This window comes from Notamacropus eugenii, chromosome 4, assembly GCF_028372415.1.
Source record: "Notamacropus eugenii isolate mMacEug1 chromosome 4, mMacEug1.pri_v2, whole genome shotgun sequence".
NCBI classification, from domain to species: Eukaryota; Metazoa; Chordata; class Mammalia; order Diprotodontia; family Macropodidae; genus Notamacropus; species Notamacropus eugenii.
In genome coordinates, this window is record NC_092875.1 from 91869489 (window position 1) to 91885268 (window position 15780).

The 15780-nt window shown below is 42.2% G+C and overlaps 1 protein-coding gene across 1 annotated transcript in view; it reads left to right on the forward strand.

Moving 5' to 3' along the window:
• TSNARE1 (t-SNARE domain containing 1) overlaps positions 1-15780 on the forward strand; it is a 282756-nt gene that overhangs the window by 258410 nt on the left and 8566 nt on the right. The window contains exons 9-10 of the mRNA XM_072602914.1: positions 5077-5149; positions 11714-12199. Coding sequence (XP_072459015.1) covers positions 5077-5149; positions 11714-12199 — 559 coding nt within the window. The remainder of the gene's footprint in view (positions 1-5076; positions 5150-11713; positions 12200-15780) is intronic.

Below are 15780 nucleotides of genomic sequence, written 5' to 3' on the forward strand. Positions count from 1 at the left end.
CACATATGTATGTACACAAACATATGTTCCTGTGTACTACACACATGTCTCTATACATGTGCACATGTATGTATACATAAACACAAATTTATTGTAGTTTGTATATACATACATAGTTTTAAGCTATTAAAATGTAAAACTACACTAAGACTGGGGATATATCTGTACATACATACACACAGATATAGATAGATATCTATAAATCTACATGTCTATATATACATAGACATATATACATGCTATGTATACATATCTTCATGTATATATATATACATACATACACATTTATACATGCATACACACATAGATATGTATTATTTGTATATAAACAAACTATGGGGGGAGATAATAGATAATGACATTTTTGTAGACTCTAGCACTAGAAGGGAAGCCTAATAATAAGTAATAAGTAACAGCTGGAATTTATATAGTTTGTAAAATATTTTACAAATATTATCTCATTTTATCCTCACAGCAACCCTGGTGGGTGGGTGCTTTTATTATTCCTGTTTTATACATGAGGGAAACTGAGGCAGACAGAGGTTACACTGAGATAGGAGGTGGCTTTGAACTCAGGTCTGGGCCTGACTCCAGGTACAGTGCTCTATCCAGTGCACCACCTGGGCAGGAAGAAGAGACCTTGAAAGATGATTTGCCTGAGGGGTGGTAACAACAGAACTAGGCCAAAGAGTTATGGACCTAAAATCAGAAAGAAGCCCTTATCTCTGGGCTTAGGTTTGCCACTGACTTATTATGTGACTTGGAGTCAGTCACTTCCTCTCTGAGCCTTGGTCTCCTCCTCAAAATGAAAATAGCTTATTGTGTGGACTTTTAGGTTTTTCAGGACTCTATATCCATGAATACATATAAATTCTATTTGTGTGTGTGTGTGTTTACCTGGGAGAGAGATCAGTGCAAGGTAGAAAAAGGAGTATCATGGTTGGGGGAGGGAGGTGTGTTGGGAGAAGGGAAGGTAGCCTATCTCTACCTCAACCTGTAATTGAAGTTCAGGGAGAGACTTTGCCTCCAAACAATTTTCTGGATTTTTTTTCCTTCCCTTTTCTTTTTTTTTTTTTTTACCCCCAGGACTAAAGTGGTTTGATTTATAGAATGTCATTTTTGACTCTCTGCCCTCGACTTCTTTGATAATTACAAAAAAGAGAAATACACATACCTATCCATACTCCCATCTCCACCCATACTCACATGCATAGTCATGCACAGAAAGACAGAAGTATATATAAACTCAGACATTTGCACGCAGTCATGTGCTCACAGATATGGACATATGCACACTGGCATTCCCGATACAAACTGATGTCCCAGAATCTCCGAGTTGGAAGGGACCTCGGAGTCTATCTGGTCCAACCTATAAGGACAAAAAATGAGCCTGTGATTTTAGTGATCTATAAAATTCTTAGATTAGGAAACCTTCCTGAGCAATGCAAGCTGGCACTGGCTCTGTAAGGCTTTAAGAGTTGAAGCCAAGTGGCTTACCCAGGCACAGAGACAGTATGTGTCAGAGGTGGATCTTGGAACTACCCCCTCCCCAGGCCAGGACTTCCTGGCTCTGAAAGCACTATATAAATGCTATCATCGTCATCATCAGTAGTAGTCGTTGTAGTAGTAGTAATACTTGTAGTGGTTGGAATTGCTGTTGTTGTCATAGTAGTAGTAGTTGTAGTAGCTGCAGTCATAATTGTAGTTGTAGTAACTTGTTGTAGTAATAGTAGTAGCTGTAGTTGTAATTGTAATTGGGTAGTAGTAGTAGTTATAATGGTAGTAATATTTGTGGTAGTAGTTCTAGTAGTAGTAGTTGTAATAGTAGAAGCATCATACTATGCTTCATCTAAACCACATCTTTCCAATCAATCTGGAACAAAAATGCTCCCTACTTTCTTGAGGGCAAAGGTTTTCCGACATCTGTTTAAAGACTGCCAGTTGGGAGAACTCACTGCTTTCCAAAGCATTCCAGTCTATTTTGGGATAACTCTACTTTATAGAAGTTTTCTTTACATCAAGTCTAAATCTGCCACTGAATCTTTTAACTTTTGCTCCTATGTGTATCACTGGGAACCAAGTAGAACAAGTCTAATCCCTCTTCCACACAATGACCCTTCAAATACTTGAAGACACCTACTATACCCTAGCACCATCTTGTTTTCTCCATGCTGGCCATCTTAAGGCCCTTCAAGTGATCTTCTAGTCCTCTCACCCTCCTAGTAACCCTCTTACAGGCATAATCCAGCTTGTCAATGACTTTTCTAAAATAGTTATTTAGTACTGAATAGTCATCCAAATGAGTTCTTATATTAGAATAGTACAACTATGACCTCATTTACACTGCATATTGCATCTCTTAATGCAGTCTAAGAAACTTTGGTTTGGGGGCTGCCATGTCATTGTTGAATTACATTTTATTGGGGGAATCCAAGGTCTTTTTCATAGGAACTGTTATCAAGCAATATTTTCCTCATTTTATACTTGTGATGTTGATTTTTAAATGTCTTTACATTTATTCAGATTAAATTGTTTCTTAGGGGCAGCCAGGTGCTACAGTGGATAGAGTGCTGAGCCTGGAGTCAGGAAGATTCCTCTTCCTGAGTTAAAATCTGACCTCAGGTACTCTCTAGCTGTGTGACCCTGGGCAAGTCACTTAATCCTGTTTGCCTCAGTTTCCTCATCTGTACAATGAGCTGGAGAAAGAAATGGCAAACCACTCTAATATCTTTGCCAAAAAAATCCCAAATGGGTCACAAAGAGTCAAACATGACTGAGACAACTGAACAATAGCAGTAATCAGTGATGTCCAAGGTAATCTTGGAATTTAAAAGTCAAAAACAAAACAGTCTCTAAAGCTATTGTTCTGTTGGGGCAGAGAGCCTGCACAGCAAGTAAATCTGAATCAGTGGGAGGTTGGATACCACCACTGAGTGGGGTCAGGGAAGACACAGATATTGGCTCCTGAACCAAGTTTGAAAGGAAGAGCAGAATGCAGAGAAATTGAGTCAAAAGAAAAATCTTCTGTGGTCATAATAGGTTGAGATGGATCATCAGGTCCTGGATGGTAGGACAGTTTGGCTGTAGAATAGAGTTGGGCAAAGAAGATTAAATAAGGCTAGAAAGGGAGATTGGAGTCAGATGATGGAAGGATGAGGAGCGTATAAGCATGAAACAGATATTTCACATCATTCCGTGTTTTCAACAATGCATGCTTCAGTTCCGTTTCATGGGTACAGATAAGTCAGAGTTGTGTTTATACGTGTGTCTTTGAATATCCAAATACATGTATATGTGGACATGAATATGAATGGCCTCCATCAAAAGAAGCACATTACCTGGAACAAAGTCCTACTGTCCTCTGACTCATCAGACCTCACCTGGAGTGCTGTGTTCTCTTTTTGCCATTACATTAGCAAGCTTTCTCTGAGTCCACAAAAGGGTAGCCTGGGTGTTAAAGGGATTAAAAACTTTGACATAGTAAGATCATTTAAAGCAATTGGACCTATGTAACCTGGAGAAGAAAGCTGTGGTTACAAAAGAGTTGTCTTCAAGTCAGTGAAGGGCTATAATAAAAAAGAGGAACCTGCTCTAGTTTACCTATGAGGGCAGAATTAGAAGCGTTAGGTAAAAGCTTTGGAAAGATAGGCTTCATCTTTGCCTAAGGGGAAATTCCTTAGCCATTAGAAATGTCTGAAATTAGAATGGATCCCCCCAAGAGGCAGTAGGCTCACCTTCAGCAGAAGTCTTTAAGCAGAAGCTGGATGGCCGTTTTTTGGGGGAAATATTGGTGAGATTCATAAGGAGTGAATATCAGAGTGAATGCCCAACTCATATACCTTCTAAAGTTAAAATTCTATGAACTAGTGATTCTTTAATAAAATACAACCCCCTGCTCTCATTGAATTTGCCATCTAGAAGGAGCAGATAAAGCGTATGTAAATATGTAATATACAGTGATTATGGTGGAGAATAGAAGTGAAGGAGAATGATAGGTATCAGTGATGTCTGAGGAAAGGGAAGTCATTTCCCCCTTGGGCTCCCCAGTTCTTACACAGTCTTACTCATTTTTAAACAATGATTTGTCTGAAAAGAAAAATGATAAATGTTGGAGAAGGTATGGGAAAACTGGAACACTAATGCATTGTTGGTGGACTTGTGAACTGATTCAACAATTCTGGAGAGCAATTTGGAACTATGCCCAAAGGGCAATCAAGCTGCATACCCTTTGATCCAGGAATACCACTACTAGGTCTGTATCCCAAAGACATCATAAAAAAGGGAAAAGGACCTATGTGTGCAAAAGGAATCCCCATCAGTTGGGGGATGAATAAGTTGTGGTATATGAATGTAATGAAATACTGTAAGAAATGATGAGCAGGTGGATTTCAGAAAAACCTGAAAAGACTTACATGAACTGATTCTGAATGAAGTGAGCAGAACCAGGAGAACATTGTACACAGTAACAGCCACAGTGTGCAATGATCACCTTTGATAGACTTAGCTCTTCTCAGCAATGCAAGGATCTAAGACAATTCCAAAAGACTCCTGATGGAAAATGCCATCCATATCCAGAGAAAGAAGTGTGGAGTCTAAATGCAGATTGAAGCAGACTATTTTCATTCTTTTGTGTGTGTGTGTGTGGGGGGGGGGGGGTGTTCCCTTTTCCTTTTGTTCTGTTTCTTCTTTCACAACATGGAAGTAAGTTTATATGATTAAATATGTTTTTTAAAAAGAGAAAAAACAATGATTAGTCCTGTTTATTGCTATGCCTAAGGCTTTCTCCCTCTGATTGCGAATGCCCATTGTCAAGGCTTGGGTCTTCTCTTTTGTCTGTCTCTTTTCTATCCCCCCTCCTCACCACACACATACCTGTGAGCTCCCTTGGTGCAGGGCCTGAGTCTGATCATCTTTGGTTTGCTGCAGATTGTGAGTACAAGTATCTTAATCTCCCCCCACCCAGGAAAGTTCAGCTCATCTTTACACTCCTGGAATGGTACCTTTCCTCTCTCTTCTGCAGAGAAGCTAGAGAAGGACCCACTAAGCCCCTAATTCCATTACTTTTTTCTTTTGCAGAGTGACATGCTGGATGTGAACCAGATCATCAAGGACTTGACTTCTCTGGTCCCCGAGCAAGGAGATGTGCTTGGTATATACACGAGGGATATACCCAGCTCTATATAGAACTACCTGACCTGCCATACTGTTCCCATTGTCAAAGCACTTTTCACTGGCTGATTCCCCTTCTTCCCAAGTTCCAGAGGGATAGGAAGAAATAAAACTATGTTAATAATAGCAGTTTACAACCTGTAAGAATTTTGTATGTCCTTTGAGAACCCTGGGTCATGTGTACATGGGAAGGAGATATTTGAGAGGAACTTTTGTGTAGATAAGGATAACTACCAAAAAAAGATTAGATGAGATAAAGCACTTATCTATCACTCAATATGTGCCAGGCCTAAATCATCTCCTTTCTAAAGGTGAAATTCTATGAGCAGGTTACTCTTGAATAAAATGCAGTCCGTGCTCTCATTGAATTTACCATCTAACAGGGAAAGATAAGGGGCAGCTAGGTGGTACCATAATGCATAGAGGGCTGGGCTTAGAGTTAGGGAGATGCACCTTCATGAGTTCAAATCTGGCCTCAGACACTTCCCAGCTGTGTGACCCTGGGCAAACCACTGAACCCTGTTTGCCTCTGTTTTCTCATCTGTAAAATGCACTGGAGAAGAAAATGGCAAAACCACTCCAGTGTTTCTGCCAAGAAAACCCCAAATGGGGTCACTAAGCACTAGGAGTACAAATACAAGACAATTCCTAACCTCATGGAGCTTACATTCAAATGGAGGAAGACAACACATAAGAGGACAAAGAAATGGGGAGAGTCAGGAGCATAGCCAGGTTAAAAGTGAGCCTGGGTTGCCTGTGCGCTTTCTCTAATGGAAGTTCCAGGAGAGAACTCAGCAACTGGAGGGCTGGCAGAATCTCCAGTGTGAGCAGGGGAGGTGTAGGTAGGGGGAAAAGTCATATTTCTATGATACTTGAAGGGTTTACAAAGAGTTCTTTTTACAACACTTCTACAAAGGAGAATGTGCAAATATTCCCATTTTACAGATAAGTAAATTGATGTCTGGCAAGGTAAAATAATTCAATTTGAGTCACACAACTCGTAATTATCAGAGTTGGAATTTGAACATAGAACTCCTGACTCCAAGACCAGATTCTTTCTGCTGTATCTGGCAGGACAGATAATGTGCCAGAAGTCAGAAGTCTGGGTCTCTTCTCTCTGCCTCCCTCTGTCTTTCTATCTCTTTCTCTCTTTCTCTCCTTCCCTTTCTCTCTGTCTCCCTCTGTCTTTCTATCTCTCTGTTTCTCTCTTCTCTCAATCTTTCTCTCCCTCCCTGTCTCTCCCTCTTTCTGTCTCTTTGTCTCTGTCTCTCTCCCTCTTTCTCTCTGTCTCTCTATTTCTCTCTTCTCTCTCCCTCTGTCTCTCTCTGTCTCTCTTTGTTTATCTCTTCTCTCTTTGTCTTTCTCCCTCTTTCTGTCTCTTTCTCCTGTTTCTCTGTCTCTGTTTCTCTCTTCTCTCTGTGTCTCTGTCTCTCTGTCTCTCTCTCACACACATACACATACACATATACATACACACACACAAAACATGCATACACATCTTTCATACCTTGCTAAGAATGGAAAGGCAAACACTGGTTCTTCTTTTCTTGCCCTCACCAATGTCCATGATGATCCCTACCCTGGAGTGGAGGCTAAGCCCAGGTCTTCTTGGCCCTTTCTTTCTCTTTGCCTCTAATGACCAAAGATTGGATAATGCCTTTCTAATCAAAGACCTGGGGGTGGGGGAGTAGGAATATATGAATAAATAAATAAACATATGAAAACCTCCCCCTCCCTCTCCTTAGTTTCTGTGGCTATGTTCAAGCCCGACTCTGCTGTTGATTGTGTGACCTTGACCCTGTCACTTTCCCTCTTTGGAATTCAGTTTCTTCAGGAATAAGATGAGAAGATTGACTGAGATGACCTCTGAGGCTCCTCCCAGCTCTAGTGTTCTGTCTTCTATCTTCCGAGGTGTCTCCTGGCCCTGCAATTTTATGTTAAACTCTAACAGCCACAGGCTAAAAATGTTTCCAAAATGGAATAGGTTGTTATGAAGATGCCTGAAGGAAAATGGTTGATTCAGCCAAACCCATTTGATTGTTTGCCTTTCTCTCTCTCTGGAGAATGCTGAATTAGGGAGGGAGAAACTTCCTATGAAAGGAGCTCAGGCTGTGTCAGTAGAGGCATCGTTCTGTGGTTAACCTGAGATCACAATGTTGATGGATTGGAAAGATCTTGGAGAAGTTGCCTAGTCTGACCCCCTTACGTGGCATATGGAGGTACTGAGACCAGGAGAGAGTTAAATAACTTGGCCAGAGTCATAAAGGTGAGACAGCAGCAGAGGTAAGTTTGAATCTAAGGCCTCAGGATCCAAATCCTTTGTTCTTTCTGCCTCCATTAAGTACTAGGGTCTCAGCCCTTTGAGTCTCCATGACTTACTGATTTACTCCAGGAACACAGGCTTCATTCATTTCATTCCATCAGTCATTTATACAGCTACGTAAGACACAACAATTAGAAATTAGAAATTTTGTCAGTTAGAAATATTGATGGTTTTGGAGTTAGGAGACACATTCAAATCCCTGCTCTGCTAATGACTGTCTGGTCTTGGACAAATCACTTCACTTGTGTGAACCTCAGTTTCCCTGTCTGTAAAATGAGGGGGTTGGACAAGATGATCTTTAAGCACCCTTCAAGGATGATACTGAGGTTGGGAACCTGGGTGAACCCTCTACAGCAGTAAGGAAGGTTAAGAAGAAGAGGTTTAGGGAGGAACATAATTAGTTCTGTTTTAGACACACTGAGTTTAAGATTCCTGTAAGACATCCTGTTTGGCATGGCCATTAGGGCATTGGTGATGTGTGACTAGAGCCTGAGAGAGACTAGGATGGTTAATGGAGTGGATTTTCTAAGCAAGGCCTGAAATAAAAACATCAACAAGCATTTAAGAGGTGCCTGCCATGTGCCAGGCCCTGTGCTAAGAGGTAGGGATACAAAGAAAGGTCAAAGACAGTTCTTGCCCTCAAGCAGCTTACGATCTGATGAGGGAGACAGTATAGCCAAGGACTCTATAGAAACACCATACACACCAGGAAATGGAAGGTGGCCTCACCGAACAGTCTGAAATTAGAGTAGCTCACGTTTACATAGCATTTTTAAAATCAATATGGAGGGCTTCAGATCCATTCTCTCTTTGATGTTCATAACACCCCTCTGAGCTCTGCAGCTCTGATAATTATGTCTGCTGTGCAGAGGAGGAAATTGAGACTCAGGTTGTAAGCTGGTTGCTCAAGGTCATAGAATTATGTAGTGACAGAGATGGGGCTGAGACCCCAGTCTCCTGACTTCCAGGTGAGGACATCCATTATTCCACAGGGCCTTGAGAGCATTGTTTCCAGTTCCAAATTGTGAATTAATAATAATAGTAATAATAACAGCAGGAAAAATAGCCATCATTTCCATTTTTATGGCTCTTCATTATTTGTAAAACACTCCCTTCTCCCATTACCCTGTGAGGTAAAGAGTGCAAGAATTATCCCATTTTACTAAGGGACTCCAGATGGTGGAATTAACTTGTCCAAGATCCCATGGTGAGTTTGTAGCAGAACCAAGATTAGAAGCTGGGTGGTCTGACTCCCACACATGGTCTCTTCCCATCAGTATATGCTGCATCCACAGTCCCAAATGAGAGAATCCATATGCTGGATAGTTTATGATAATGACCAAGAATGGATCTCCTTTATTTTGGATTTTTATTGATATTATCATTGCTATTACTATCATTATGCACAGCTTATAGATAAGGAAATTGAAGCAGACACAGATTAAGTGACTTGCCCAGAGTCACACAGCTAGTAAGGGTGTGAGTCTGGATTTGAACTCGTCTTCCTCACTCTAGACCCAACACACTTAAGTGCCACCTAGCTGTGGGTTTATGGGTCTCTCTGAGTTCTAACAGCCCTCTTCCAAGCTAGAGGTAATAAAGGACTATTTCATGGTGGATATGATGGCTAAGAGAATGCAGTATGGTCAGTTATGGGAACTCTGGGACATGATCCTTTAGGGATTTCTTTCTCTTTACCTTCTTCTAATCACACGCTCAGCCCATGCTACTGTGATACACTTATATTCACAATGAACAGAATAACAAATATGGAACACTTAATGTTAATGTTGTTCAAGAGAACCTGGTACAGTGAAAAGAGCCTTTGACGCGTCCAAGACAAGAATTCTAGCTCAGTTGTTTGCTACCTTTTGCAGCCTTAATCAAGTGCCTTACTTACCTTCTTTCATTCTTACTTTCCCCAGCTATCAAATGAGGGAATTGGAGAGGTGATCTGTAATTTCATTTTGTGCTCTAAATCTTTGGATCTCTGAAAGGTCTCATTCTATGGAAGATGAATTTCTTCAATTGGTCTTTCTTTCCACCATTCCAAATAACAGCAGCTCTGAGTCTTAGCATTTGGAGAGCATCTAGCACCTCTTCCCTCATTTCATTTCCCTTTTTTGACATACAGATAGATATAGAGACAAATAAATATAGATATATACTAGATACATACAAGCAGACACAAGGTAATTCTGGATGGGAAAGTGGAACCAGGAAAGGCTTCCTAGAGAAGGTGGTACTTGAGCTGAGTGTTAAAGGAAATGAGAGATGCCAAGGGGCAGAGGAAAGGAGGGAGGACATTCCAGGCATGGAAGATAGCCAGTGCAGAGACAGAGATAGGAGAAGGAGTGACATGTACAAAGAAAAACAAGTAGACCAGGATGTTAAACCATAGAGAACATGGGTGGGTGTAACTTCTAAGAAGATGTAGAGAGAGGTAGGCAGGCATCTGGTTGTGAAGGACTTTAAATGCCAAACTGAGGGTTTCATATTTGAGCCTTGAGGTAATACGGAGACCATGGAGTTTGTTATCACATGTGTGGGAGGGAGGTTATGTGACATGGTCAGACCTTTGAGTTTTAAGAAAATAACTTTCTATTTTCTTTGGAAGATTAATTGGAGTGGAGAGAGATTTAGGGTAAGGAGCCCAAATTGAAGGTGATTGCTATAGTCCAGATAAAAAGTTATAAGGGACTGAAGTAAGGGAGTGTCTGTGTGAGTGGAGAGAAGGGCACATATATGAAAGATGTCATGGATATAAAAAGACAAAAACTGACAACTGATTGAATATGTGGAATGCATGAGCTTGAGGAGTCAAAGATGATACTGAGGTTGTGAACCTGGGTGAACCCTATACAGCAGTAGGGAAATTTAAGAGGAGGAGGTTTAGGGAAGAGCATAATTAGTTCAGTTTTGGACACACTGAGTTTAAGATTCCTGTAAGACATCCTGTTTGGCATGTCCATTAGGGCATTGGTGATGTGTGACTGGAGCTTGAGAGAGACTAGGATGGATAAGGATAGATAGATAGATGGATGGATAGATAGAGAGATAGATAGATAGACAGATCTTTGTAGATAGATATAGATATATCTGGAAGAGAAATTCACCTATGTAGAGATGATATTGAACTTATTGAAGCTAATGAGATTACCAAGTAAGTTAGGTTAGAGAAAAAAGGGAACCTAGAAACAGAGCCTTGAGGTATGCCCATGGTTTGTATGTGTGGCATGGATGATGATATAGTAAAGGGTCTTAGAAGAAATGGTTAGATAGGTAGGAAGTGAACCAAGGAAGAACAATGTCAGGAAAACTCCAAAAAGTCTAAGTATCCAGGAAAGGGTAATCAACAAGGACAAATATTAATATAGGTCAACAAGGACTAAGAAAAGCCATTAGATCTGACTGTTAAGAGAGAGCAGTTTCAGTTGAGTTGAAGAGATTGAAAGTCATATGGCAGAAATTTTAGAAAAGAGTGAGAAATACTATTGTGTTGTACGAAATGGTGAGAGGCAGTAGAATCGGAGAAACCTTGGAAGATCTGTATGAACTGAGGCAAAGTAAACTGAGTAGAACCAAAGAAACAATTTATGCAATGACTACTATAAATACAGCTTTGAAAGACTTAGGAACTGTGATCAACATGACAGGTGTCAGTGGGCTCAGAATGAAGCATGCTACCTACCTCCTGATAGAGGGCTGATGGACTCAGAGTACAGATGGAGGTGGAGATTTGGGGCAGTTTGATGTTCTGCTTGACTGTACATGTTTGTAACGGGGGTTTTGTTTTTCTTACTTTCTCTTTGAGGGATGGAGGTGGGATGCGAGGGAAAGAATGCAGCTCTAAAAATAAAATTGAATTTTAAAAAAAAATGAGTGTAAAGAAGGTAGTGTAGATTTTTTCCCAAAGCATTTGGCTGAGAAATGGAGAGATATGGCATAATAGAAAAATGGGTGACTAGCCCCTAATGGGTGTCTGGCCCCAAATGATTGACCATCTGGAGGCCACATAGGAGTGAAAGGTGGCATGAGGGACAGGGGAGGGGAGCTACAGTATGTTACCAAGTCATACTCCAAAGAGTCAGGGTGATAGATGGGCTTCTTTATTGACAGTCAGAGGAGGCCTCATGAAATCAGGTGCTAATCCTTTCCCGTGATAGCTTTTAGCCCCAAAGTCCATGCCCATGCCATACCCTACCTCTGTTTCTTTTATAGGATCCAGTGTCAATGTGTTAACATGCAAGAGGAGCCCCAGTCCAGATCCCGCAGTGGCCACCCCTTTGTCAGGGGATGGACCTGGTTCCACACCCCCAAGGCCAGGTCCTCACTCACGCACCAAGACCAGAAAACCAAACTTTAGTCCTCAAGAGACAGAGGTACTGGTGCAGAAGGTCACACGACATTACCAGCTGCTTTTTGGGGCACTCCGGGGCACACCAGCCAAGAAACACCGTGTATGGAACAAGATCCTACAGACTGTCAATGGTCTGGGATACTGCCAGAGGGACATGAGTGACCTGAAACACAAATGGCGGGACCTTCGGGGTGTCGTGAGGAAAAAGCTAGGGGAACAGCAGAGAACCACAGCTGAGGGCAGACAGGCTCAGGCCCTAGTCCTCACCCCAGTGGAGCGCATGGTAGCTGAGACCTTCTCTGCCCATAACATCCAAGGTGAAAGCCAAGGAGCTGAGTCCTTGCCAAGTAAGTTTATTCTCTCCTGCCTCAGCCCTCACTGGGTAGATCCCAAAATAGTAATGATGATGATGGTAGTGATGATGGTGATGATGATGATGGTATGGTACTTACTATGGACTAGGCACTGTGGTAATTATTATCTCATTCTGTCTTCACCCTGGGATGAAGGTGCTATTATTATCCCCATTTTATAAATTAGGAAACTGAGGCAAATTTGCCTAGTGTCACGCAGAACAGGACATGGGGTGGGGACAGAGGAGGAAGAAGTTCTAAAAAGTCCCAAGACCCTCCAGGCCTTGGAGTCCTCCTCTGAAATGAAGGAATCAGATTAGATCATCACGATACTTGCAAAAAACAGAGGAGCCCTGGAAGCAGGAGCATTGTCTCTTCATTGGCTCACTGGCTTTCTGAGAGCAGTTAAGGAGAAATTATTTCTTTGACGAAGACAGAGGCTGTTGTTGTGTATGCTCTGCCCCCCACCCCTAGATCTCACAAAGCTCGTACTAACTACCTGCATGGCCTTGGGTAAATTACTTCCTCTCTTGGGGCCTGAGCTACATGACCACTTAAGTCCTACCCAGCTCTCTGTTCTCCTTTCTTATCATCTTTCCTTCTCTTTCTCTGTGTTTCCTCTTTCTCCTTCTCCTCTCCCTTTCTTTTTCTTTTCTCTTTCCTGCTCCTCCTCTCTTACTTAGCTTTCTTTCTCTTCTTCCCTCTTCCCACACACCTAGCTGTATAAATACCAGGTGCACGTAGGCAATAACTAGTTTCCCTTTTCTTTTGATCACCTCTGACCTTTGCAGGGCTTCGTTCCCACCTGAACAGAAGATGTTGGTGAATCAATCCCAGATCATATCTCTGGGTTTGATTCTCCATCTACTCAACCCCTTTATGTTCTATAAGAGTGTGGTCATGTGTGTGTGTGTGTAGGCATGTCTGCACACATGTACCTTTGCATATGTGTACATTTGGGTGCTCATTATTTGTTAAGGTATGCGTGGGAGCTTATACATGTGTGCCCAATTTTTTAATTAAAAAAGAGTGAGAGGAGAAAACGTAGTGTAAGTGACTTAATTCAAGGGATTTGGCTGAGAAAGGAAAGAGATACAGCATGATGGAGAAATGAACCACTTAACCCAAATGGCTACCATTGCCAGCAACTATAAAACTTTGTCTGGAGGCAATATGCAGGATGGAAGGGCTATTGGATTTAGAACTGGGAAACCTGACCAAGAATCCCAGCCCTGCCACTAACCCATTAGGTGATTTTAGATAAGTCACCGCTCCCTTCTGGCCCTCAAGTTTTCTCCTCTTCAAAATGAGGGGAACTGATCCCAAGCTTTGCTCTCTTCCCCAGTGAGATAATTTAGGGTGGGGTGGAGAGAAACCAGATAAATTGACCCTAGAAGAAGACCCTCTGGAGGACAGCTCCCTGATAGACTGTAAGGGCCCTGTGGGGGCTGCTCAGCCCTGGGGGAGCTAACAGAATTTAGCTAAGAGATGTTTTTTGCCCTGGTGGAATACAGGGTCTATATGGGAAGGCAGGCCTTCACATGGTAACACTTTATTGCTGTGAATCAGCTCCAAAGGAGACCCACTCCGGGCAAGAACTCCCCTCTTACAATTGCCTGAGCCCATCAGCTAAAGCCTTTCCTCATCACTATCCCTGTCCCACACTTGCTGGTCTCTTTCCTCAACATGCAATAATAATATGACTGTAGTAAAGCATGCAGTGGTAAAGCACACACTGATAGCATGGTCCTCTAAACTCTACTTATCCATGTTTTTTGTAACAGTCCTATAAGCTCTGTAGATGGCACACTGGGCCTGGAATCAGGAAGGCATAAGTTTTAATCCGGCCTCAGACACTTACTAGCTATGTGACCCTGGGCAAGTCATTTAACCCTGTTTGCTTCAGTTTCCATATCTGTAAAATGAGCTGGAAAAGGAAATGGCAAACCGCTCCCGTATTTCTGCCAAGAAAACCCCAAATGGGGTCACAAAGAGTCAGACACGACTGAAAAACGCCTGAACAACCACAAATGGTTGAGGAAACTGAGAAGACTTGCCCTGCAACAGTAATAGCAAAGAATAGTAATACTACAGGTAGTAGTGTCTGAGCTTGGATTTGAACTCTGGTCTTCCTGACTCCAGGCTCAGCATGCAGTCACTGTGCCTGGTAGCCGCCTCACAGGATTTATTCAAGTGTCATCCAACAAATCAATGGCGATTTCTTCCTGGGGTCAAGCTTAGAAATTTAGCAACAAGACCCAATCCCTGACCTCATAGAACCTGTAATCTAATAATTGTTGAATCATTATAGCTCCCCCTTATATAGGGACAGCTAGGGAGTGCAGTGGCTAGAATGTCAGGCCTGGAGTGACAAGAGTCATCTTACTGAATTCAAATTCTAGCTGTGTGACCCTGGGCAAGTCACTTAACTCTGTTCGCCTCAGTTTCCTCATCTGTAAAATCAGCTGGAGAAGGAAATGGCGAACTACTCCAGTATCTCTGCCAAGAAAACCCCAAATGAGGCCACAAAGGAGTCAGATACAACTGAAAACAGCTGAACAACAACCTTGTGTAGTACTTTTAGTTTAGGCAGAGAATTCCTTTTCCAAAATAGGTAGTGCAGGCATAATTATGCCCATTTTGTAGGTGAGGTAACTAAGGGAGAAGTGACTTGTTTAATCCAGATCCTCTGGCTCCAGATCCAGTGTTCTTGGCTGCTGCTTTCAGCACTGTCCAGTGGGAAGTAAATAATCATTTGCCTTTAAGTGCTGTTTTCCTTAAAAGTTAGACATGCAGCAGAGAGAGTGCTAAACTTGAAAATAGACCCTGAGTCTGAATCCTAACTCTCTCACTTAGAGTCTGTGTGACCTTAGGTCAGTTACTTTCTTTCTCTGAGCCTTAGTTTCCTCATGTGTAAAATGAGTACTTGGACTAGAAATGAGGGGCCCTCTACATTCTTTGCCTTTATTTTCTCACCTCCCACCCAATTCTCATCCTCTGGACTAGAAGACCACAAGTTCTATGGTTCCATTTGACAAATGAGGACCATGAGCCCCAGGCACAGATAACTACAGCACAAAGGCAGGATGTCATGTGTACAGAGGAGCCAGCCAGAGTGGCAGAGGACATTCAGAGAAGGCTTCCTGAAAGGGGCGGCTTGAGCTCTGGTAAAATTCTCATAGGTATGTGGAGGTCAGAGAGAGAAGAGCACATCAGGCTCAAGCACATCCACCATCTCCATCCACCTTGAACCCCTGCTCTCCTGCTGCATACCCAAGATCCTCACCATTTCACTCCCTAATGTTTCCTCCTTTGGTCCATTCCCTAAGGAAATGAAATCCCTTCTGCTCCCCAGAGCCAACCTTCCTCATTATGCCTCATTTTCCCCTGTTTTCTCCAGGAACTTGCCCCTTCAATCATCCTCTCTTTATGTCTGTCTTGGCTTCTTTCTGCCTGTCTCTCTAACTCTTGTTCTCTCTCTGATTCTGTCCCTTATTATCTGTTTCTGTCTCTATCTCTGTTTCTTTCTATTTGTCTCTCTTTCACACAGTTTTTCCCTCTGTCTTTCACACAGT